At 41.1% G+C, this 23210-nt stretch overlaps 1 protein-coding gene across 4 annotated transcripts in view; it reads right to left on the bottom strand.

Annotated features, from left to right (window-relative positions):
- Nucleotides 1-23003, bottom strand: part of rbpjb (recombination signal binding protein for immunoglobulin kappa J region b) — a 97932-nt gene extending 74929 nt beyond the window's left edge. The window contains exon 1 of one of the 4 annotated variants that reach the window (XM_078545967.1): nucleotides 22929-23003. In XM_078545967.1, coding sequence (XP_078402093.1) covers nucleotides 22929-22948 — 20 coding nt within the window. In that variant the 5' untranslated portion in view covers nucleotides 22949-23003. Of the gene's footprint in view, nucleotides 1-6177; nucleotides 6222-22815; nucleotides 22835-22928 lie in introns of those variants that run through there. The other 3 variants (XM_078545976.1, XM_078545986.1, XM_078545958.1) reach the window with 3 other exon arrangements.
- Nucleotides 23004-23210: the final 207 nt, after the last annotated feature.

Genomic DNA, 23210 nt, shown 5'->3' with positions numbered 1-23210 from the left:
GAGAAGGACCCCCTTACCCCCACTCTCTGCCTCCTGCCAGACAGCCAATCTTCTATCCATGCTAGTACCTTGCCTCTAACACCATGGTCTCTTATCTTACCGAGCAGCCTCCTGTGCGGCACCTTGTCAAAGGCCTTCTGGAAGTCCAAGTAGATAACATCCATTGGCTCTCCTTTGTCTAACCTACTCATTACCTCCTCAAAGAATTCTAACAGATTTGTCAGGCATGACCTCCCTTTGATGAAACCACGCTGACTTTGCCCTATTTTACCATGCACTTCCAAGTATTCTGAAATCTCATTCTTAATAATGGACTCTAAAATCTTACCAACGACCGAGGTCAGGCTAATTGGCCTGTAATTTCCCGTCTTTTGCCTCACTCCCTTCTTAAACAGGGGGGTTAACATTAGCGATTTTCCAGTCCTCTGGGACCCTCCCTGACTCCAGTGATTCCTGAAAGATCACCACTAACGCCTCCACTATCTCTTCAGCTATCTCCTTCAGAACTCTGGGATGTAATCCATCTGGTCCAGGTGATTTATCCACCTTCAGACCTTTCAGTTTTCCTAGCACCTTCTCCTTGGTAATGGCCACCATACTCACCTCTGCCCCCCTACTCCCTTGAACTTTGGGGATGTTATTTGTGTCTTCCACCATGAAGACTGACACAAAGTACCTATTCAGTTCCTCCGCCATTTCTTTGTTCCCCACTACTACTTCTCCAGCGTCATTTTCCAGCGGCCCAATGTCCACTTTTGCCTCTCTCTTACCCTTTATATATCTAAAAAAGCTGTTGCAATCTTCTTTTATATTACTGGTTTACCCTCATATTTAATCTTCTCCCTCCTTATTTCTTTTTTAGTTGTCCTCTGTTGGTCTTGGCAGGCTTCCCAATCCCCTGGTTTCCCACTGCTCTTCGCCGCATTGTATGCTTTCTCTTTAGCTTTTATGTTGTCCCTGACTTCCCTTGTCAGCCATGGTTGCCTCGTCCTCCCTCTAGTATGCTTCTTCTTCCTAGGGATGAATTTTTGCTGTGTCTCCCAAATTACTCCCAGAAACTCCTGCCATTGCTGTTCCACTGTCTTTCCTGCTAGGCTCATCTCCCAGTCAATTCTGGCCAGCTCCTCCCTCATGCCTCTGTGGTTTCCTTTATTCAACTGTAATACCGTTACATCTGATTCCAGCTTTTTACTCTCAAATTGCAGGGTAAATTCTATCATATTATGGTCACTTCCTCCTAAGGGTTCCTTCACCTTAAGCTCCCTTATCAAATCTGCCTCATTACACATCACTAAATCTAGAATTGCCTGTTCCCTAGTGGGCTCCACCACAAGCTGCTCCAAAAAGCCATCTCGTAGACATTCCACAAATTCCTTTTCTTGGGATCCACTACCAACCTGATTTTCCCAGTCTACCTGCATATTGAAATCCCCCATGATCACTGTAACCTTGCCTTTCTTACACACCTTTTCTATCTCCTGGTGTATCTTGTGCCCCACATCCTGACTACTGTTCGGAGGCCTGTACATAACTCCCATTATGGTTTTTTCACCTTTGCGGTTCCTCAATTCTACCCACACAGATTCTACATCATCTGACCCTACGTCGTTTCTTGCTATCGATTTAATTTCATTTCTTACTAACAAAGCAACCCCACCCCCTCTGCCAACCTGCCTATCTTTTCGATAGGATGTATATCCTTGGATATTTAGCTCCCAGTCCTGATCCCCTTGCAGCCATGTCTCCATGATGCCCACCACATCATACCTGCCAATTTCAATCTGCGTCACAAGCTCATTTACCTTATTTCGTATACTGCATGCAGTCAGATACAACACCTTCAGTCCTGTATTTCCCGTCCCCTTCCTCATTGTCGTCCCTTTATCTGATGTGCTTGAAGTTAGATTCCTAGCCCTTTCCAAACACTGTCCTATTTTGTGTCCTGGAGACTTTAATAGCCTCTCCTGGGCTCTCCTTTCTTTTCAGTTTTTTCATAACACTGCAGCAACAAGTTCAACAACACTTCTAGAAGAGCAATGCAAAGTTAGTGCTCCATATAGCCCTCAGCTCCCTGTGAAACCTGCTTACAGATATACACATAATTCTGCTCACCAATGTCCAAATCGCAATTAAGTGTTTGTGTGTTTTTTTTATTCATTCACGTGATGTGGGCTTCGCTGGCTGGGCGAGCATTTATTGCCCCTCCCTAGTTGCCCTTAAGGAGGTGGTGGTGAGCTGCCTTCTTGAACTGCTGCAGTTGTGTGCGCTGTAGGTACATCCACAATGCTGTTAGGGAGGGAGTTCCAGGATTTTGACCCAACGACAGTGAAGGAACGGCAATATATTTCCAAGTCAGGATGGTGAGTGGCTTGGGGGGGGGGGGACTTCCAGGTGGTGGTGTTCCCATGCGTCTGCTGCCCTTTTCCTTCTGGACGGTAGAGGTCGTGGGCTTGGAAGGTGCTGACTAAGGAGCCTTGGTGAGTTGCTGCAGTGCGTCTTGTAGGTGACACACACTACTGCTACTGTCGGTGGTGGAGGGAGTGAATGTTTGTGGATGTGGAGCCAATCAAGTGGACTGCTTTGTCCTGGATGGTGTCAAGCTTCTTGAGTGTTGTGGGAGCTGCACTCATCCAGGCAAGTGGAGAGTATTCCATCACACACCTGAATTGTGCCTTGTATGTAGTGGACAGACTTTGGAGAATCAACAGGTGAGTTACTCATCGCACGATTCCTAGCCTCTGACCTGCTCTTGTAGCCAGTGTTTATATGGTTAGTCCAGTTCAATTTCTGGTCAATGGTAACCACCAGGATGTTGATAGTGTGGGATTCAGTGATGGTAACACCTTTGAACATCAAGGGGCGATGGTTGGATTCTCTCTTGTTGGAGATGGTCACTTGTGTGGCATGAATGTTACTTGCCACCTGTCAGCCCAAACCTGGATATTGTCCAGGCATTTCTGCATTTGGACATGGACAGCTTCAGTACCTGAGTCGTTGCGAATGGTGCTGAACATCATGCAATCATCAGCAAAGATCCCCACTTCTGACCTTATGATGGAAGGAAAGTCATTAATGAAGCAGCTGAAGATGGTTGGGCCAAGGACACTGCCCTGAGGAACTCATGCAGTGATGTCCTGGAGCTGAGATGACTGACCTCCAACCATTTTCCTTTGTGCTAGGTATGACTCCAACCAGTGGAGAGTTTTCCTCCTGATTCCCATTGACTCAAGTTTTGCTCGGGCTCCTTGATGCCACACAGGGTCAAATGCTGCCTTGATGTCAAGGGCAGTCACTCTCACCTCACCTCAGGAGTTCAGCTCTTTTGTCCATTTTTGAAGGAAGGCTGTAATGAAGTCAGGAGCTGAGTGGCCTTGGCAGAACCCAAACTGGGCATCAGTGAGCAGGTTATTGCTAAGCAAGTGCCACTTGATAGCACTGTTGATGACCCCTTCCATTACTTTACTGATGATCAAGAGTAGACTGATGCGGTGGTAATTGGCCAGGTTGGATTTGTCCTGCTTTTGGTGTACAGGACATACCTGGGCAATTTTCCACATAGTCCGGTAGACGCCAGTGTTGCTGTACTGAAACAGCTTGGCTATGGGTGTGGCAAGTTGTTCCAGTTCTTGGTGAGCAATGCAAAGTTAGTGCTCCACATAGCCCTCAGCTCCCTGTGAAACCTGCTTACAGATATACACATAATTCTGCTCACCCCAATGTCGAAATCACTATTAAGTGTTTGTGGTGAAGTCAATGGGATGGACAATTCTCAGAAAGTTCCCCATAGGTCCAACTAAGCAGCTTTACCAAATATGTAGTAAGTCAATTGAACAATTTCACTTCCCAGTTGGACCACAGTTTTTCTGATGAAAAACTACTCTTCATATCTCAAGCATAACCACCCACTAATAAGTGTGTGTGCAGCCAGCGGTGACTCGCTAATTTCCTCTTCATGCAGAGAAGATCCTTGCTTTTATTCTCTTCCTATCCCTCACTTTCCCACTCAGATCATGATCTAATCACATGAAACTGAAAAGGATGAAACTGCATCTGACCACATTAGCTCATCAATACACTGAACCACAATTCAAAACGTTGGAGGGAGTCCGTACATACAAGTTTAGTTTTAGGGCTGCACGGAACACCGGCCAGAAACAGCACACGGTTGGTCTCAGAAAATCAGACACGGCAATGGAATAAAGAAAAAATGCAAAAGATTGCAAAAATCTGAAATAAAAAAAGAAAATGCTGGAAACACTCAACAGGCCAGGCAGCATCTGTGGAAATAAACAGTTAACATTTCAGTTCAATGACCTTTCATTAACGGCAAAAGAGAAACCAGGAACTAATAGATGCTGAATTTATTTGAACACCAAGGATTTTTTTAAAATTTACTACTGAAGACCTAATGGTATATACGAACAGACAGTAATGATGACAAGCATCAGCCTTAGCTCAGCGGTAGCACACTAACCTCTGTGCCAGGTGGTCAGAAATTAAGTCTCACTCATAAAATATGATCTCAGCTAAACTGCTTCCGTCAGGGGGTGAAAAATTAAACCATGACTCCAGCCGTCTCCCCATGTGGGTGTAAAAATCACAGTTCACTTTTCAGCAGACTTCTCCCTGTGTCCCGGCCAACACTAAACCCTCAACCAACATCAATAAAAAGTTATCTGGTCATTTAATTCATTGCTGTTGTGGGAGCTTGCTATATACAAATTGGTTGTTGTGCTGCCTGCATTAATGGCAACATTCAAAAGTACTTCGAGACATTGTGATCATGAAAGCACTATATGAATACAAGTCTTTTTCATTCCATTGAACAATTTTGCTGGACCAAAATTGTACTGCTAATCTATATTCAATGCAGAATAGAATGGTTTTTCTAATAAAAAAATGTATACTTCATTACAAAGCAAGCTCCCTGTCACCTTCCAGTCAAAAATAAAATGTATGAAACCCATTTATTGCCAATCCGTAAGCAGAAAAGAGCAGCACAGGAGAATCTGGGACCAATCGGGTAGAAATTCAGAATACGTTCTACTTACTATGTATCATTCATTACAATAGCTTCTACTTTCAACCCCATTGCCTTGTCTAGTTTTGTATGCAAGCAGAAATAAGAACTCCAGGCCAAATTTAGTCTCATCAGCTAGAATTGTTTTGGGAACTCAAGGCATTTCTTGAAGACACTGCTTATATTCTTAGTGAAAATCTTTTCTATAAATTACTAATCATTCTTGGATTGTAAAATAAAAATACAGTACCAGCTTTGCCTTCACTAAACAGTGCAATTTAGAACTATGACAACACTTTCTGTATAAGTTGTACCACAGCCTTTGCGATCTTTTCCATTTGAGATGTTTGAAAGCCAAGCTCATCTTTCTGAAATTACAGCATTACCAAGTCCATTGGAAGACCTGTACACAAAATACACAGCCAACCTTGAAACCCAAATATCAGATGCCAATCCTAATTTGCACTGTGCCCCTCCCACTTAAAATGCCTAGAAATTATTCTGCATAAATGTTTAGGTGATATTTTAAGAACTGTCTACAAAACAGAGATGTCCAACTACTACTGTGTGAGCACCATCAAAAAAGGGTGGAACCATGAAGCATCTACAATACACTTAAGAACCGAGCACATCAATGCAGAAAGAGGCAAATAGAATGAAATGAGCTCACCAGGTATAAATTAATTATGACAGTTTTCTTCCAAAAGTACCTGTTCAGATACCATAGTTATCAGTTCAAACGTAAACATAGTACAAAGCAGTCAAACTAAAGTTCCACCCCTCACCCACAAATAATGGTCATATTTTTTCCAACAGAAACCATTTAGTTTCTAGAAAGGAGTTTTAAAAATTAGCATGTATACTGAAAGTTTACAAAGACAGCACTGGTATTATTGTGTTTTGGTAGAATCCGGACCAAATAAAAAGGTAAACCAAACCAAACAGAAGCACATATTCACCTTATGTTTAAAATGATGAGAAACACATTTAAGCAGATCTAACTACATATCAGCATACTGATTAAGCTTGGCAAAGCTGAAGTTTTTTTTTCAAATCAAGTATTTATCTCAAAAGCACATTTCAAATAAGACAAGATGCAAGAAAGTATAATTGATCCAAATAACTGTGAAAAAAATTCAGAAAAAAATCTTAGTTACCTGCTCCTATCTATTTCTTCATTCCTGATCCACTTCAATGAACATCTAGTACAGCTTGAGAAAAGCAAAACGTTTGTTTCTCCGACAAATTTTAGAAATTTCTTATGAAGTGTAATTTTCTAACAGCCTGGGACCATAACGATAGAAAGAATCAATATCTAGTCTGGACTAACAGAAAGTGTAAACATGTAAAGTAATTAAAAATATTACATTGCAGTAATAAGCATTACTCATTTTATCTTAGCAAGTGGTACTCAGCCAATCTGCTACTCTATTTATCTATGGGCTTCCATACACGGCCTTTTAGCAGAGAGCTGTGGACTGAAATGAGGCTTAATGCTGTTCCCTCTCAGTCTCCCAAAATACACGTAGACATACTGTGGAATGCAGAATTATCAGCTTCCAGAAAAGGCCTTAGTGTCTTATGGACATTTCCTCTTTCTCTGAAGAAGTGCCTGACTCCAACTTGGCAACAGCTTGATTGGACTGCATGACTGAAGTCAAGAGATCGATGTGATCAAAGTGCAGAGCAACATCCAATTTTAATGTATTGTAGCATTTCCAAATGACCCTTCAGCAAAGCATTGATTGGGAATTAGGCCATCAATGCAACATTAGAAAATACTCAATAACTTTATAAACTATATAAGAAAGTATGTTGCAAAAATAAACACGATATAACAGGTTATAATAATCTGAATCTTTTACTTTTGGAAGTTTACAAGGACATTAATTCCAACATCTTTCAGGCCAAAACTTTCTAGGAGTTCCTTTTTTCAAAAATACCTTTACTGTACAGACATCACGGCCACAATTTAAGATTCACACAGGGAAACAAATTTGTTTTTAAAAACAATTTTATGTTCTTGGGATGTGGACAATTCTAAAATTGATCAAGTGGACAGCTTTGTCTTAGGTGGTATTGAGTTTCTAGAGTGTTCTGGCAGCTGTCCCCACCCAGGTGAGTGATTCCATCACAATCCTGACTTTTATCTTGTAGATGGTAAAGCTTTGAGGGGCCAGGAGACAAACCATTTGTCTCAGAATACCCAGCCTCTTCCCTGCAGTTAAAGGCTGCCTTGATGTTGCTGGCAGCTGCTAAGCATTTCTACTCTTGTATTCTACGTGCATCTGTCAGGGCACAAACTAAGTATGGATGACTCTAGGACTCCCATATCCACATATATCCATGAGATATGGTGAGAAACAAAATCAAATAACTATGTTTCTATTTTTATGTACCTTTAAAATGATTGCATAAAACACCAATGAATTAGCATAGCTCCAGGTGTTGTGGACAATATTGAAATTGGAACATGGTTGCGATAGTTAGCTACTAATTTGCACTGTGCCTTCAATACTACTGTTCTGATTTGGCAAAATCTAGATACACAGAACTACTTGTAAACTACTAATGCCAATTAGCAAGTTTCAGTCTCCACGACAATGGCTGCCTTTCTTTCCCACCTTAAAGATATTATTTTTGTATAAACCACAGTGAGATATCTGGAAGGCGGCAGATGCAACTCAAAATAGCTTAATAACATTGACTTGCTGTTCCTCTGTCATCTTGATTTACCAAAATCAAAAATCACTCTTCAAAAACCTCAGTCATTTTCCTTTCAAATTCAAAAACCTACAACTCAATTTCTCACAAAATAGAAACATGTTTCATACCAATATACTTAATCTTTTTTCCGTTGACTGTAATCTTTTGATTGAAATCCTCCTTGCACTGAAAAGCTCAAGTTATTGAATAATTTTAATGCAGCAATCTTAAAAATTACAAAGTGGGAACCAAGTGTTTAAAATTTAGATCTTTTGAACTTGCTTAATTTGAAGAGTATGTCATATTGTCATTAAAATTTTTCTTTTCGAGGTCTCAATCTTTGAAAATTCTGGCAGTTTAATTATTGTGTCCACTGATAGGATACATACTCTCCCAACACATGGTGACTGCACTTTTAATTTTCATTTATTTCTCTATTTTCATTTTTGTAAAATTAAACTAATTCCTTCACAGTTTTCTATCTGACCGCAAATCCCACCGAGTCCCTAGAATGTAAAATCACACCCCAGTTTATACTACTGAGACCAACTTCTACTCTGATGTCACTTCCTTCAGCATACCCCACCAGTACTGGAAACCATTCCCACAATTAAAGACCTAAAGAACCTAAAAACTTACCCACAAAACCAAGAAATCCAAACTGAGCTCAATGTCTCAGCTTCTGTTTTACTCAATATAAACTAGATACTTAGCCCATAACCCTCATACCAGGCAATAGTCTTAAGCTATCAAAGTCAAATAATCTACTGGCAATAAAGAGAGGTGGAATCATTTACAACAGAGAAGAAAGCTATTTGGCCCTTAGAGTCCGTGCCAGCTCCCTGCAGAGCAATCCAGTCAGTCCCACTCCCCCACTTGATGCCCGCAGCCTGCAAGTTTACTTTCAATGAATGTTTAAGAAAATCTATACATACCTCAATAATGGTTGGTCATTTAATAACTCCATTTACAAGGCTAAATGTTTTTCACCCCCACCTCCCTCTGTTTCCCTCACATTAAAAGACACAGCCGTTCCAGCAATTATCCTGAGTGTCTCCTGTTTATACAACAACACATTTTCTGTTTCATAGCATAACATTCCTGCATTTTAAAACAATATATCCACCAACTTAAAAGATGGAAGATCCATTAGCAATATATTAAAAGATGCACATCAACACTCAGGTGTCACATTGTTACAAATGCAAATTGTTAAAACGTTGTGTACCTCTCAGTGAAGCCAAAAACTTCCAACAAGTACATTTCAATTTCCAAAGTTCCTTGATTAAACAATAATTAAATTCTAAGCTCGATTTACTTTGCATCCTTAAAGGAACAGTAGCTAATCTCTCAACCCTAGCTCCACTGAGCAGGGCATGCCATTTGTACGCCTGACACCAGACTCCTAAAATAACTGTTCTACTTGGAACACGGTCATGGCAGGAGACTCCCAGAAGGACAGCGGCAACACTTCAGAGATGTCCTCAAAGCATACCTGAAGAGGTAAAACATACCTTCTCATTCATGGGAGACCCTGACTTGCAACCCACCAAAATGGAGAAGGCTCATTCAAGAAGGCACTGAACACATCGAGACACTTCGTCGGGAACATGCAGAGGCAGTAAAGGCATTGGAGGGAGTTCATAAACCTCCAACCAACCCACATTTCCAACCCTTTAAGCAACACCTGTCTCACACTGGCAGAATCTGTAGATTGTGCACTCGACTTATCAGCCATCTCTGAACTCATCAAATCAAAGTGGAAGCAAGTCATCCTCAATCCCAAGGGACTGCCTAAAAAGAAAGGATCAGAGCTCTTCCATACCAGAATTCCATATAACACCTCAGTGAATAAAATAAAACATCTGATTTACCTCGAGCAATCCCATAGGAGTTCAGCCAAATTATAAACATGCATTTCTTTAAAAGCCTTGCATCTATCATTCTTCCATTATCACACACTAGTTGTCACACTTCAAAATGTCACACTTTGCTATCAATCCAACAAAATCTTTAAGTATCAACCTTGGCTCAATGATAGCATTCTTGACGGAGTCAGAAGAGTGCGCCTTCAAGTATCACACACAAGACCAAGGCTGTTGGCCTTGTGCAGTAGGGCTGCGTCATTGGGCATACTATCATTTTGGTTGAGATATTCAGCCAAGTCTGCCTTCTCAGGTGGATGTAAAGATTTCATGGCATTATTTGAAGAGCACAGGAGTTCATCCAGTGTTCTGGCCAATGTTTATTCCTCAACCTCTAAGACATAGACATAGGAGCAGAAATTAGGCCATTCGGCCCATCAAGTCTGCTCCGCCATTCAATCATGGCTGATAAGTTTCTCAACCCCATTCTCCTGCCTTCTCCCTGTAACCTTTGATCCCCATACCAATCAAGAACCTATCTCTCTCGGTCTTAAATACACTCAATGACCTGGCCTCCACAGCCTTCTGTGGCAATGAATTCCATAGATTCACCACTCTCTGGCTAAAGAAGTTTCTCCTCATCTCTGTTCTAAAAGGTCTTCCCTTTACTCTGAGGCTGTGCCCTCGGGTCCTAGTCTCTCCTACTAATGGAAACATCTTCCCCACATCCACTCTGTCCAGGCCTTTCAGTATTCTGTAAGTTTCAATCAGATCCCCCCTCATCCTCCTCAACTCCATCAAGTATAGACCCAGAGTCCTCATATGTTAAGCCTTTCATTCCTGGGATCGTTCTCGTGAGCCTCCTCTGGATCCTCTCCAGGGCCAGAACATCCTTCCTGAGATACGGGCCCAAAATTGCTCACAATATTCTAAATGTGGTCTGACCAGAGCCTTATAAAGCCTCAGCAACACATCCCTGCTTTTATATTCTAGTCCTCTCGAAATAAATGCCAACATTGCATTTGTCTTCCTAACTACCGACTCAACCTGCAAGTTAACCTTAAGAGAATCCTGGACTAGGACTCCCAAGTCCCTCTGCACTCCAGATTTCTGAATTCTCTCCCCATTTAGAAATAGTCTATGCCTCTATTCTTCCTACCAAAGTGCATGACCTCACACTTCCCCACGTTGTATTCCATCTGCCACTTCTTTGCCCATTCTCCTAACCTGTCCAAATCCTTCTGCAGCCTTGCCGCCTCCTCAATACTACCTATCCCTCCACCTATCTTTGTATCATCTGCAAACTTAGCCAGGATGCCCTCAGTTCCTTCATCTAGATCATTAATGTATAAAGTGAAAAGTTGGGGTCCGAAAACTGACCCCTGCAGAACTCCACTAGTCACCGGCTGCCATCCTGAGAAGGACCCCCTTATCCCCACTCTCTGCCTCCTGCCAGACAGCCAAACTTCTATCCATGCTAGTACCTTGCCTCTAACACCATGGTCTCTTATCTTACTGAGTAGCCTCCTGTGCGGCACCTTGTCAAAGGCCTTCTGGAAATCCAAGTAGGTAACATCCATTGGCTCTCCTTTGTCTAACCTACTCGTTACCTCCTCAAAGAGTTCTAACAGATTTGTCAGGCATGACCTCCCCTTGATGAAATCATGTTGACTTTGTCCTATTTTACCATGCACTTCCAAGTATTCTGAAACCTCATCCTTAATAATAGACTCTAAAATCTTACCAACGACCGAGGTCAGGCTAATCGGCCTGTAATTTCCCGTCTTTTGCCTCACTCCCTTCTTAAACAGGGGGGTTACATTAGTGATTTCCAGTCCTCTGGGACCCTCCCTGACTCCAGTGACTCCTGAAAGATCATCACTAACGCCTCCACTATCTCTTCAGCTATCTCCTTCAGAACTCTGGGATGTAATCCATCTGGTCCAGGTGATTTATCCACCTTCAGACCTTTCAGTTTTCCTAGCACCTTCTCCTTGGTAATGGCTACCGTACTCACCTCTGTCCCCCGACTCTCTTGAACTTTGGGGTTGTTACTCATGTCTTCCACCATGAAGACTGACGCAAAATACCTATTCAGTTCCTCCGCCATTTCTTTGTTCCCCACTACTACTTCTCCAGCATCATTTTCCAGTGGCCCAATGTCCACTTTTGCCTCTCTCTTACCCTTTATATATCTAAAAAAACTCTTGCAATCTTCTTTTATATTACTGGCTAGTTTACCCTCATATTTAATCTTCTCCCTCCTTATTTCTTTTTTAGTTGTCCTCTGTTGGTCTTTGTAAGCTTCCCAATCCCCTCACTAGATCAGATTATCTGATCATTTAACTGATAGCTGTTAGTTGGAGTTTTCCATCTGCAAATCGACTGCCAGATTTCCTACATTACAACAGAGACTACACTTCAAAAGTACTAATTGACAGTAAATCACTTTGTAACATCCTGAGGTCATACAACTCATTGTGTAAAAGCAATTCTTTATTTTCTCTAAAATAAAAGTGAAAAAAAATTCACTGACCTGAAGCATGATATTTTTAGGCAATCTGTAGACATTTAACCATCCTCAGCTCAATTTACAAATAGTTATAATTACCTAGGACATTTAAGGAGTGGCTTTAAAAGGGACAGGTTAAGTATGGAGCCACATTCTTTCAGATTTTAGTTTTTGTTGGATTTTTTTTTAAACTAAAACTTAACATGTTACTTTTTGCTCTTATCTCTCTCCCAATCACCTCTTTCCCTCTCTATTTTGCTTTCTGTACATGATTTTCCATTGAATTAAATATTGTAATTTACCCTTCCTGGTTTATATTCTGCGTGCCTCAGTAAGGATGTTTCAACCTGACTGATTGAAGAGACACTGTTGCCTGCCCTTTTCTCACAGGTCCAAGATCCCCTGTAGAGGGCATCACACTGCCTTGACTTTCCATTGTAAATCAAACTGTAAAAACTCAAGCTATTCCGTGGGTAAATGTAAGGGGAATGGACAGCAAGCACATTATTTCTCCACCGATTGCAAAATGCAGGCAAAGGTAATTCTACACAGCCTATTTTCAGTCTAACTTGGATTTACAATTATAAAGTGAAATAAGGCTTCATAATTTACAACCATTATAAATTTTAGCTATACTTTTGGACCCAATATAATGTACATGGGATTAAGCCTCAGTACATCATTTAGTATATCTTAGGCATTCAACTAAAACCAAAGAAGCTGATACAGCTAATACAGGATAATAAATACTGACTCCCCGTGACGTAGGTTAACAGAAGACAATCCGGAGAAGGTGCCTGTAATATCGCATAGCTCTGGCGTTAAAAACTTTAATAAGAACTTGTATGAGGCAAACAGTTGATGACATCACCTTCTATTTCACTTTATTTACCACTGGACATTGTTTGCACCATACTTTTTCCCCTTTGCCTTCAATATTTTTGGCATAGTTACAATAAACCACTGTTTCACATTGAGGTAGTTTCAGCAACATATGGTTCAATGGGATCATTTCACCAAAACACTCCACACTATCTCACATCCTCACTTTATTACCTTCCATCCATTTTATCATACCTTAATGGGAACAAGAACACAATTTGTATGCTACAAAGCAGTTTTGTCAATAATATAGCAAACAATCATCACAATTTTAATGCCCATGCACTCTATCCTATGGTCCAGGTCAGAAAGATATTTACATATAATGTTTGGTTATACATCAGTATTTCATAAAGTCTTTTCTAAATTTCAGTTTCCTGTCCTCTAACTGAGCACAGTGCAAATATTTGAAGGTAATTTTGTTCTGGAAGCCTTAAACTGCTGCTTTCCCAGCATTTCATAGTAACAAATGTGCACTAATGACACTAGGTATAAAAATACGTCTGAAGCAAATTTGTTAGTTGGCACCAAGCATCATATAGTTAGTTCATAAGCATGCCAATCAAAATGTTGAAAGCACACAACCTATACAACTTTCCCACTGGAATATATATGATGACAACCAATAAGTCTGATTCAGGGTTACACATCTGGTTTAGGTTTAAAGATGTTTTTAGGAAGAGATTATTTTTAGTAGAGTGCAGGGTATTTTACCCCCATAGACTAAAGTCATGGAACACAAAGGCTTACATATTCCAAGTAAGTGATAAAACGTATTTGAATTCAACAAAAGGTTTACGCCACAACTCTGACCACAGCCAGGCCTCACCTTGCACGGTGAGCAAAGGTCAGGAAATATCCACAAATAGAAGACAGAAATGAAAAACAAACATTAGCAAATACAGACTTTGCTTTAATCATGATGCAATTCAAATAGCCTGAATCAGAGAAAAAATTAAATTTGTATATGAAAAATTTGTATTGCATCTCCACACAAGCAACATTTTCCATCAAGTTAGAATACTCTAGCTTTCCACTATAAGTCTTCAACATGCCAACAACTGAGATATTTAAACCATGCTAGCGAAAATTTGAAGGAAACAATCCTAGATATGGTTACTAGAATTCAATAAAGTTTTTGTTTCTTTGTGGTTAATTAATAGCAGAAAGGATGTATATCTTCAATAGATTTGCTTAGGTACAAAACATGGAAGCATGTACTTGTTAATAGCAATATGGACAAATAGCAAATATTCTCATCAACCCAGTCTGTGCTTAAATCAGATTACCAAGCGGTCACAAGGGACACTAACAAGGAAACTATTCAGCCCATCTATCAAGGTCCCACAGCTCTCCATCACACCGATATTTTTAAATAATCAAAACTTCTGCCTCCACTACACTACTTAGAATAGAGTTCATGTGTTTATCACTGCGTGAAATTTCTAATATCAGCCCTAAATTTGTCTAGTTCTAACTCATCCCCTTGCCTAATCTCAGTTTAGTTTGAAGTAGTGAAGCAGACTGATGTGACATGCCATTTACTGTCTTACCAGTCAATGTCCTGGACTGCTGCGATTAGAGCATCAAAATCAAATATATTTCAGCTGAAATGCGGTTAGAAGCTGGAGGATAATTTAAATGAGATGCTGATATAATTCAATGTTTGGTTTTATTTCTACTATAAATGTGAATTTATAGAAAAGTGTAACCTTGTCACACAGTAATCACACCTTCTTCCCAATGGTGGCACTGCAGGAACGTCAACAACAGGAGGGTGTACTTCCAGACTGAAATCTTCTATTAGCAGTTTAGGAGTTTCTGGGAGAAAATGTTAACAGGCACAGCATGTAGATGCAATATTTTTTAATGCCTCTAGTAGGGCACCTCTTAATTAAAACCCTTTAATATTTCTAATTTAAAATTTCTCCCTCCTAGCTCAGTCCTGTCTCAGTTCCTCCAACCGGCTCCACAGCTCATGTACCTCTTCTGCCTCAGGGGACACAGTATTCAAGGTGTGGTCTGACCCATTATACAGAATAGCTAACACAAAAACAAAACTTGCTGGAAAAACTCAACAGGTCTGACAGCATCTGTGGGGAGGAAGGCAGAGTTAACGTTTTGAGTCCAGACTCGAAAAACTCTTAACTCTGTTTTCCTCTCCACAGATGCTGTCAGACCTGAGTTTTTCCAGCAATTTTTGTTTTTGTTTCAGATTTCCAGCATCTGCAGTATTTTGCTTTTATATAGAATAGCTAGGCTTCATCCAACTTTGAGTTTTTTCTATATATTTGTGTTACTGTATGTATTTGCTTTTTGCTCTGCAATAATTGATCATGTTGCATGTGAAGTCTTTTAAAATCTGTATTTCTCTTTCAATCTCATTATCAACTGTCATGAAGCCCTCTCATCACACATTTCATCTTCTGTGTAATGAAATTTCATCTGCCTTTGCTGCCAATTACCATTTTCTCTAGTTTAATTTGTCCTTCCCAAGCTAGCTTCTCAGATTCAACTGCTGCTCATGGATCGTTACCATCAACTAATTTGGCCAGCTTGTACAAATGAGCTTCTGAATTAATCTAAGTTTGAAACAGGAGGGTTGCAACAAGAATGCTTGGGACATGGTGCTCAGTTCCCCACTACATCCCCCAACTTCCCTTAAGACACACAAACCAACATAACTAACTTCTGCACTGTTTCCTAATCTTCAGCTAATTTCTTTCCATCCACAAGCCTTACCCCAAGTCTTCACTGCTTCAAGTTTGAAAAGTCCTTCCAGCAGAAACCTGAAAACTTTTGTCCATCATGTAATAAGGCTTTCAAGTTTGCCACTCCCTTGTTAAAAAACAACATTTTGCCCTTCTGGCTGCTGTTTACCAGATTATCTTCATTCGGGTGTTCCTCAAGTTTAGTGCTGATATCTGATGCCATTATTTAAGTCCTTACTGACCCTTTGTCACATCTACAATTTCACTTCTTCCTATATTAATTTTTATCAATTTCACCTGCTACAGCATGTTACTGCAGTACACACTCCAATTCAGCTTGTTAGCTTGTCCCAGGTCATGAATCCTCTGGAATAAAAGACACTAGGACAAAGTTGCCCCATAGAAGTCGTCACAGACATGGCAACAGCTGTATCAATTATGTCAAATATGGTAACTTTAAGTAGAAAATATCTTGCACAAGTGAAGTGAAAATAGCTTGCATAGTGTGAAGCTTTGCAATCTCTTTCATCAGTCTGGAATTCAGCCTTGAATTTAACAGACAGCACATGTCAGTGCAGCTTCTAGCAGTTTCAAACAGAATTCTGACTGGAGTGATCGCTGAGAATGTTGACTCATAATGTGATGCACCAGATCCATTCCTGTTCTCCGACTAGGGCACAATTTAGTACTGGGCTTGCCTTTTGCCATGGCATGCCCTGTTGGTGCTGCACGTTATTGGTTGGGTTTCCTTTCTTCCACTGTTCTGAAAACAAGTATTCCAATTGGTCAGACTGACCACAATGACAGTTCCTCTCAATACAAAGTTTCTGGTGCTTCCCTGGTGTCGAAATATGGTGTATTCACTCAGTAAACACCATGTTAGCAGATAAATACAAGCACCAACAGTGATCAAATAAAACATGCAAACTGCTTTTCATCTTACCATTTTACCTGCTAGATTTTCTTTCTCCAACCAATTGAGAATGCTAACAACAGTACAGGAAGTTCAAGAAGCTATATAGTATGATGCTGAGAGGGAAGGGATTCACATGTAAAGTTAAATCGCTGCTCAGAATTAGTTATCGCTGTCGATATTAAATTCAGTTCTTTACTGATCAGAATCTGTAATTCTGTAAAGCCAATTCCCAAGTCAGGTCACTGAATTAAGTGAATGTTAATTGTGTCTTTATAATTATTTGAATAAGGGGTGTTAATTAGGTTGATTACAAGATAGACCTCTCTCCACTCCAAAGAACAATGTGGCTTAGATCTTGCGTCACCTTGCCCACCTTCCAAATTTGCATCAGTCAATTTAAAATTTAAATGGAAGAGTAGCCCCCTAGTCAGGGTTTATAACTGACAGCTGACAAGCCCTTCCCCTCATGAGCAAACAATTTGCTGAGCTCAAAAGTCTTTGGCATAGATTAAACAGATCTCTAAAGATTTGCACACGTTATGGTTATGCTGTTGGATTAAATTGCAGACCTTTAAAACTAGTCAAAACTGCTGTTAACATCCCATTGATGAGTTAAAGTCCTGAGGTGACAGAACAAAGCCAGCTGGAGTTTTGCACTAAAGCAGCACATTGAGAGAGACAAGCTTTGGTGTTGTGGTTTAGCAGTGTCATTAGCACTGAAGATGTACCACTCCCTATAGAACACAGCAGCTTGTTTATTCTTTATTTATATACACACCAGTGGAACCATGACGTGCAAGAGAGTTTCATTTATTTTTGGCAAGTAGTTTGATGGTCGAAGAAGCCAGTTCTAGAAATGGATCTCATGGCAGAGTAGTAAGAAACTTCCGGAAACAATGTGCTATTTCACTATAGGTGAATAACACATTTGTTTCCAAAGCCTCTTATCACTCTGCGTTACCACAGGTTACTGTAGTTACTGTACATTACAAAGGAACAGCACAACTTGCATCTATTTAACAGATGCCAAGTGTTGAAATACATAAGGGGGGGGGGTTTCAAATTCAATGCTTGGTCCCTGCTCAGTAACTAAAATTTAACTTCTACCAGAAGCTAAGTTCTATCATGCCAAAGCCATTAAAACAATCATGCATTCAAGCACCTGTCTTGCAAAACTGGATATACTTCCTACAAATATTCAATAAATTGTAGCTAAATACAGACAGCCTGTTTTTGAACTAACCATATTTGCATAAGATCCTGAGTTTCAATAGTAGTGGGGTCTCCATACCAATAGAAACAAGAGCCTCATGAGCCTGTTCTACCATTCTATTAGATGATGCCAAACTGTACCTAAACTCCAATTCCAAACCTTAGCTCTGGAACCCATTTGGGCCTAGCCTAACAAAAATCTATTGATTTCAGTCTTGAAGGTTCAATGACCCAACATCCCCAGCTTTTGGGGGAAAGAGTGTTCCAGATTTCCTGTATCCTTTATATAACAGTCCTTCCTCGTTTCAAACCCAAATGGCTTAATTCTAACTTTTAAGATCATGCTCCCTTATCCTGGATTCCTTCAACTAATATCTATTTTATTGAATCCCAAAATTATTTTAAATACCTTGATCAGATCAATCACTCTGGTAGAGGAATAGAGAAGTCAATATGCACACAGCAAGGTTCCACAAACAGTAATAAGAAAAATAGCCAGGTAATCTTTTTAGTGACATTAGCTGAAGGATAAATATTTTCTATGACATGAACTTGCCTATTACTTTGCTTCATGGGACATTTCACAATTACCCAAGGGGGAAGATGGGCCCTTGTTTTAACATCTCATCCAAAAAGACAGCTTCCCACAATGCAGCCTGCCTCTAATGTTGGACTCTGGTGTCAACTGAGATCATGATTATGAATTACTTACATTACAATTTAAAGCACAAGCAAAAAATCACGCGGCAGCCAAAATTCTTCCACTGTGTCATTTCCAAAGTTCTTTTGACTATTACTTCACATCAGTTAAAAAAGTCTGTCCATGCACTGCATTATAATAACATACTAATACCAAGACATTTGAAATATCCTTTTATCGTGCTTCCTTACCCAACAAGCAGTACACATCCGCAAATTTAAATTCATCCACTGAATAACAAAACTTCCCAATTCACCCACTGTAAAAACCATCTTCTTTGATCTCCCAGCTCTGACACCTGCAATAATTTTCAGTGGAGTATAACTCTTTGTAACAAACATCATAACAAAGGCTACCACTAGCAGCACAAACTCTGAAGCCTTAAAATTATATGAACTAGATTAGGGTATAAACTCTAATCTAGATGCTAAAAAACAATTTTTAGCTAACATAATCCATCAATGCTAAGTGTACAATGAAACATCATAACATATATGAGTTGATTCTCGAGTGGATGTCAAACCAGAGGCACCTGTCGTATCTGTGAATAAGGCCGTTCACCCCACTACTGCAACCTATATTTATGCAGCGCCTTTAACATAATAAAACATCCCAAGGTGCTTCAAAGTAGCAAATATAAAACAAAATTTGACACCAAACCACATGATATTAGGGCAGATGGCCAAAAGCTTGGTCAAAGAGGTAAGTTTTGAAGAACATCTTAAAGGAGGGAAGAGTGGTCAAGAGTCAGAGTCGTTTAGGGAGGGAATTCCAGAGTGTAGGGCCCAGGCAGCTGAAGGCATGGCTACCAATGATGGAGCACTGAAAATCCAGCATGCTAAGGAGGCCAGAAATAGATGAGTGCAGATATCTCAAAAGATTGTGGACCCGAAGAAGATTGCAGAATTAGGAGAGTTGAGTCATGGAAGGATTTGAAATCAAGGATGAGAATTTTAAAATTGAAGCAGTGCTTGACTGGAAGTCAATGTAAATCAGTAAGCATATGGGTGTTGGGTGAACTGGGCTTGGTGTAAGTAGACATGGGCAGAGTGAAGGGTGACCTCAATTTTATGGAGGATAGAAAATGGGAGGCCAGCTGCAGTGCATTGGAATAGTCAAGTCTAGAAGGAAGAAAAGGCATTGATCATGCTTTTGGCAGATGAGCTGAGGCAGAGGGAGAGTCAAGTGATGTTACAGAGATAGCAATAGATAGACCGAGTGATGACACAGATGTGTGTTCAGAATTTTGTGGTTCAATACAAATGCATCAACACCTGTCACTTAACACAGGCTTATTATTTTTCATTTGTTACTAGCACATGACCTTGATATCAAGGCTGCATTTGACTGAGTGTGGCATCAAGGACCCCTAGCAAAATTGAAGTCACTGGGAATCAAGGGGGAAACTCTCCACCAATTGGAATCAGGCCTAGCACAAAGGAAGATGGTTGTGGTTGTTTGAGGCCAATCACCTCAATCCCTAGGCCCAACCACCTTCACGTTCACTGATAATTGCACACTGATGAATCTGAGAATCCTCAGGTACTGAAGCACTCCATGTCCTTATGCAGCAAGATCAGGAAAACATTCAGGCTTGGACTGTTAAGTGGCAAGTAACATTGTACCACACAAGTGCAAGGCAATGATCATCTCAACGAGAGAGAATCTAACCCTCGTCCCTTGACATTTAATGGCATTACCATCGCTGAATCCCTCAACAACATCAACAAACCTTGGGAGTTACCATTAATCTGGAGCCTAACTGGACCAGTCAGATAAATACTGTGGCTACATGAGGTCAAAATCTCAAAATTCTGCAGAGAGGAACTCACCTCCTGACTCACCAAAGCCCACCCACCATCTACAAGGAGCAAGTCAGGAGTGTGATGGAATACTTCTCACTTGCCTGGATGTGTGCAATTCTAACAACCCAAGAAGCTCAGCAATATCCAAGGAAAAGTAGTCCCTTTGATTTGCACCCCATTCACCACCTTAAACACTCACTCCTTCCACCATCAGCATACAATGACAGATGGTGCACAACAACTACTCACCAAGGCTCCTTCAGCTGCATCTTCCAAACCCATGTCCTCTACCACCTAGAAGGACAAGGGCAGCAGATGCATGGGAACACCACAACCAGCAAGTGTCCCTCCAAATAACAGATCTTCCTGACTTGGAACTACATTGGTGTTTCTTCACTGTTGCTGCATCAAAATCCTGGAACTCTCTAACAGCACTATGGGGGTACCCACACCACGTGGACTGCAATATTTCAAGGTGACTCACCACCACAAAGACAATTAGGAATTGGCAACAAATGCTGGCCATGCCAGCAAGATTCTCATCCCATGAAAGAAAAAAAACAATTTAGATATCCATAACATAGTTTAACTGTTTTTATTCACCCATATTCATTTGTCCTGGCCTAGTCATCAACAAACATATAGAATACCTCAAACAAACAGGGTGCCTAGAATAAGATTGCCACTTTATACAATGGGAATAGTAAAACTAACAACAGTATTGAAAGTTTGTTGTAGACTGAAATCAGGCTTTTTTTATGGGTTGGCTATCTCAATGGAGGTTGAAGTTTGAATCATTATGGACAGGTTGTCTTTAAGACTAGCTTCATTGCTGAATGTCAATGCAAAATACAAGCCTATTTTAATCAAAAGCATAGGAAGAAACGCAAAATTTAATTTGTGCATAATACTCGAATCTAGACAGCAACAACATTTAGAGTACCCCCTTCTGAACACCTGACTATTGTTCATCATTCTGAAGTGTGCAAGGTTGATTCATTTAAACAGTAACCTTACACATCTTAGTGGTTATGTTCATCGACTAATAATCCAGAGAATGAAAGTTCAAATTCCACCGTAGCAGTTTGATCATTTGAATAGTTTTAAAAATCTGAAAATAAAAGGTCTTTTTAGCAAGAGTTATCATGTTCTGTCAGATTGTTAGAAAACCCAAACTGATTCATTATGTTCTAAGGGAAAGGAGCCTGCTAACCTTAACCCGTCTAGCCTATGTTTAGAGTCTCACACCATGGCTGGCTCTTAACTGCCCTCTGAAGTGGCCTGACAAGTCACTCGAGTACCATCTCAAGGCAACTGGGGGATCGACAATAAATCCTGGTCTTACCAGTGACACTCACACCAAAAATTCTTTAAATTATACAGAAAGGCTTCAAAACATGCAAAACGTGTGTATAGTAAAATATTTTGCCTTACACTGTATCTCACATACACAACAGAAAAAACAAGTTATAAGGTAAGATATTTACAGCGTTTACCTAAAAAACCGTCCTAATATGATTGGCAGTACGGCATTTAAAAGTGTCAAACTGAGTTTCAATGTCTGTACTGTGTCAACTGTTTTTAGGATAATCTGAACCATCTAATATATTAACTGCAGTATAAAGAAAAGGCAAAAAGTATTGGCGTTACCAGTATTTTAGTTCAGGAGGGAGGACGTTAAGTGGAAATAAAAAGAAAAAATCCCACAGGACGCAACAGTTTCAGGAGCAATTCCCTGTAGACACCCCGATGCGCACAAGCACGCTTGTTAGCGCTACAGGCGAGTAGCTTTGATTCGCTCGGCTGGGGTAATCCGCAACCAGCTGCGTCCTTTCACCAAGGGGACCGTTTACTGGGAGATGTACAGTAAAGTAGTGACAGGACTCAGAGTCGACCATTCAGCGGAAGAAAAATTATGAGGAAGCAGCCCAAAAATGTCAACTCTCAAAATCCCTCAACCGCTGCAAGTGGGATATTAGGAACGGGAGGGAAAGAGGACAAAAATTTTCCCCCAAATCACTAAAGAGGAACCGTTGTAACCAATGGTGAGAAACAAAGTCTTTAAAGGAGAAAAGAAAAACAGCGAGAGTTTGGAGGTGAAGTGTCGGAAGCTCTAGGTCCCAAAGTTGATCCTCCTCCTGCATCGTGCGGGTAGACGGTACAGCTTGAGGCCGGGGGTCGGGTGCGGGGCCATGGGGACTATTACATCCAAAAAAGAAACAAACAAACATGCCAAGGGTCCGGAGTGGGGACCTGACCGGGGTTGGGCTCAGGGGCCGGGCAGGAGATGGGTTCGGGGTGTGTGGGGGTGGGAGTTGAAGTTGAGCCACGCTCACTGCCCGGACTGAACCAAGAGGGAGCTCCGGGGAGCCCGGGCCCGATTCACGGCGGTGACTCGGGGAGCAGGAGCCACAAAAACACAGGCAGCAAACAATAGAACTGCGGGCCAAACCAGCAGCCCCTCCCGGCCCGCCACCCGCACCTACACACCAAGCCCGCCTCTACTCCTCCTCCGGATCACCCCACAGGGGCCTGACGGCCAGGCCGGCGCTCAGCAACGGGCCGCCAGGCAGCGCGACCCATACAATCGGACACTTACCCTGTCACAACAGGCGCCATCTTCCACAAACTCTCACCCAAACTCCAAACCTCGCGAGACTCCGCCCGAGGCTTCAACACCCCCCTCCCCGCCCCCGCCCTACCACATCTCGCGGGAGCCTGGGGGGCGGGGGAGGGGCATCGCGAGATTTCATTAGAGGGACAGGAGAATGAAGGAGGGACCGAGGGGGAGAGAGAGAGAGAGAGAGAGAATTAGAAGCAGAGAAATAGAAAATGGAGAGAGAGAAATAGAAATGGAGAGGGAGAAATTGAAACAGTGAGA

This window comes from Cetorhinus maximus, chromosome 1 (genome assembly GCF_964194155.1).
Source record: "Cetorhinus maximus chromosome 1, sCetMax3.hap1.1, whole genome shotgun sequence".
NCBI classification, from domain to species: domain Eukaryota; kingdom Metazoa; phylum Chordata; class Chondrichthyes; order Lamniformes; family Cetorhinidae; genus Cetorhinus; species Cetorhinus maximus.
Note: the sequence above shows the minus strand (reverse complement) of the source record. Positions and strands in the feature narration are given on the sequence as shown.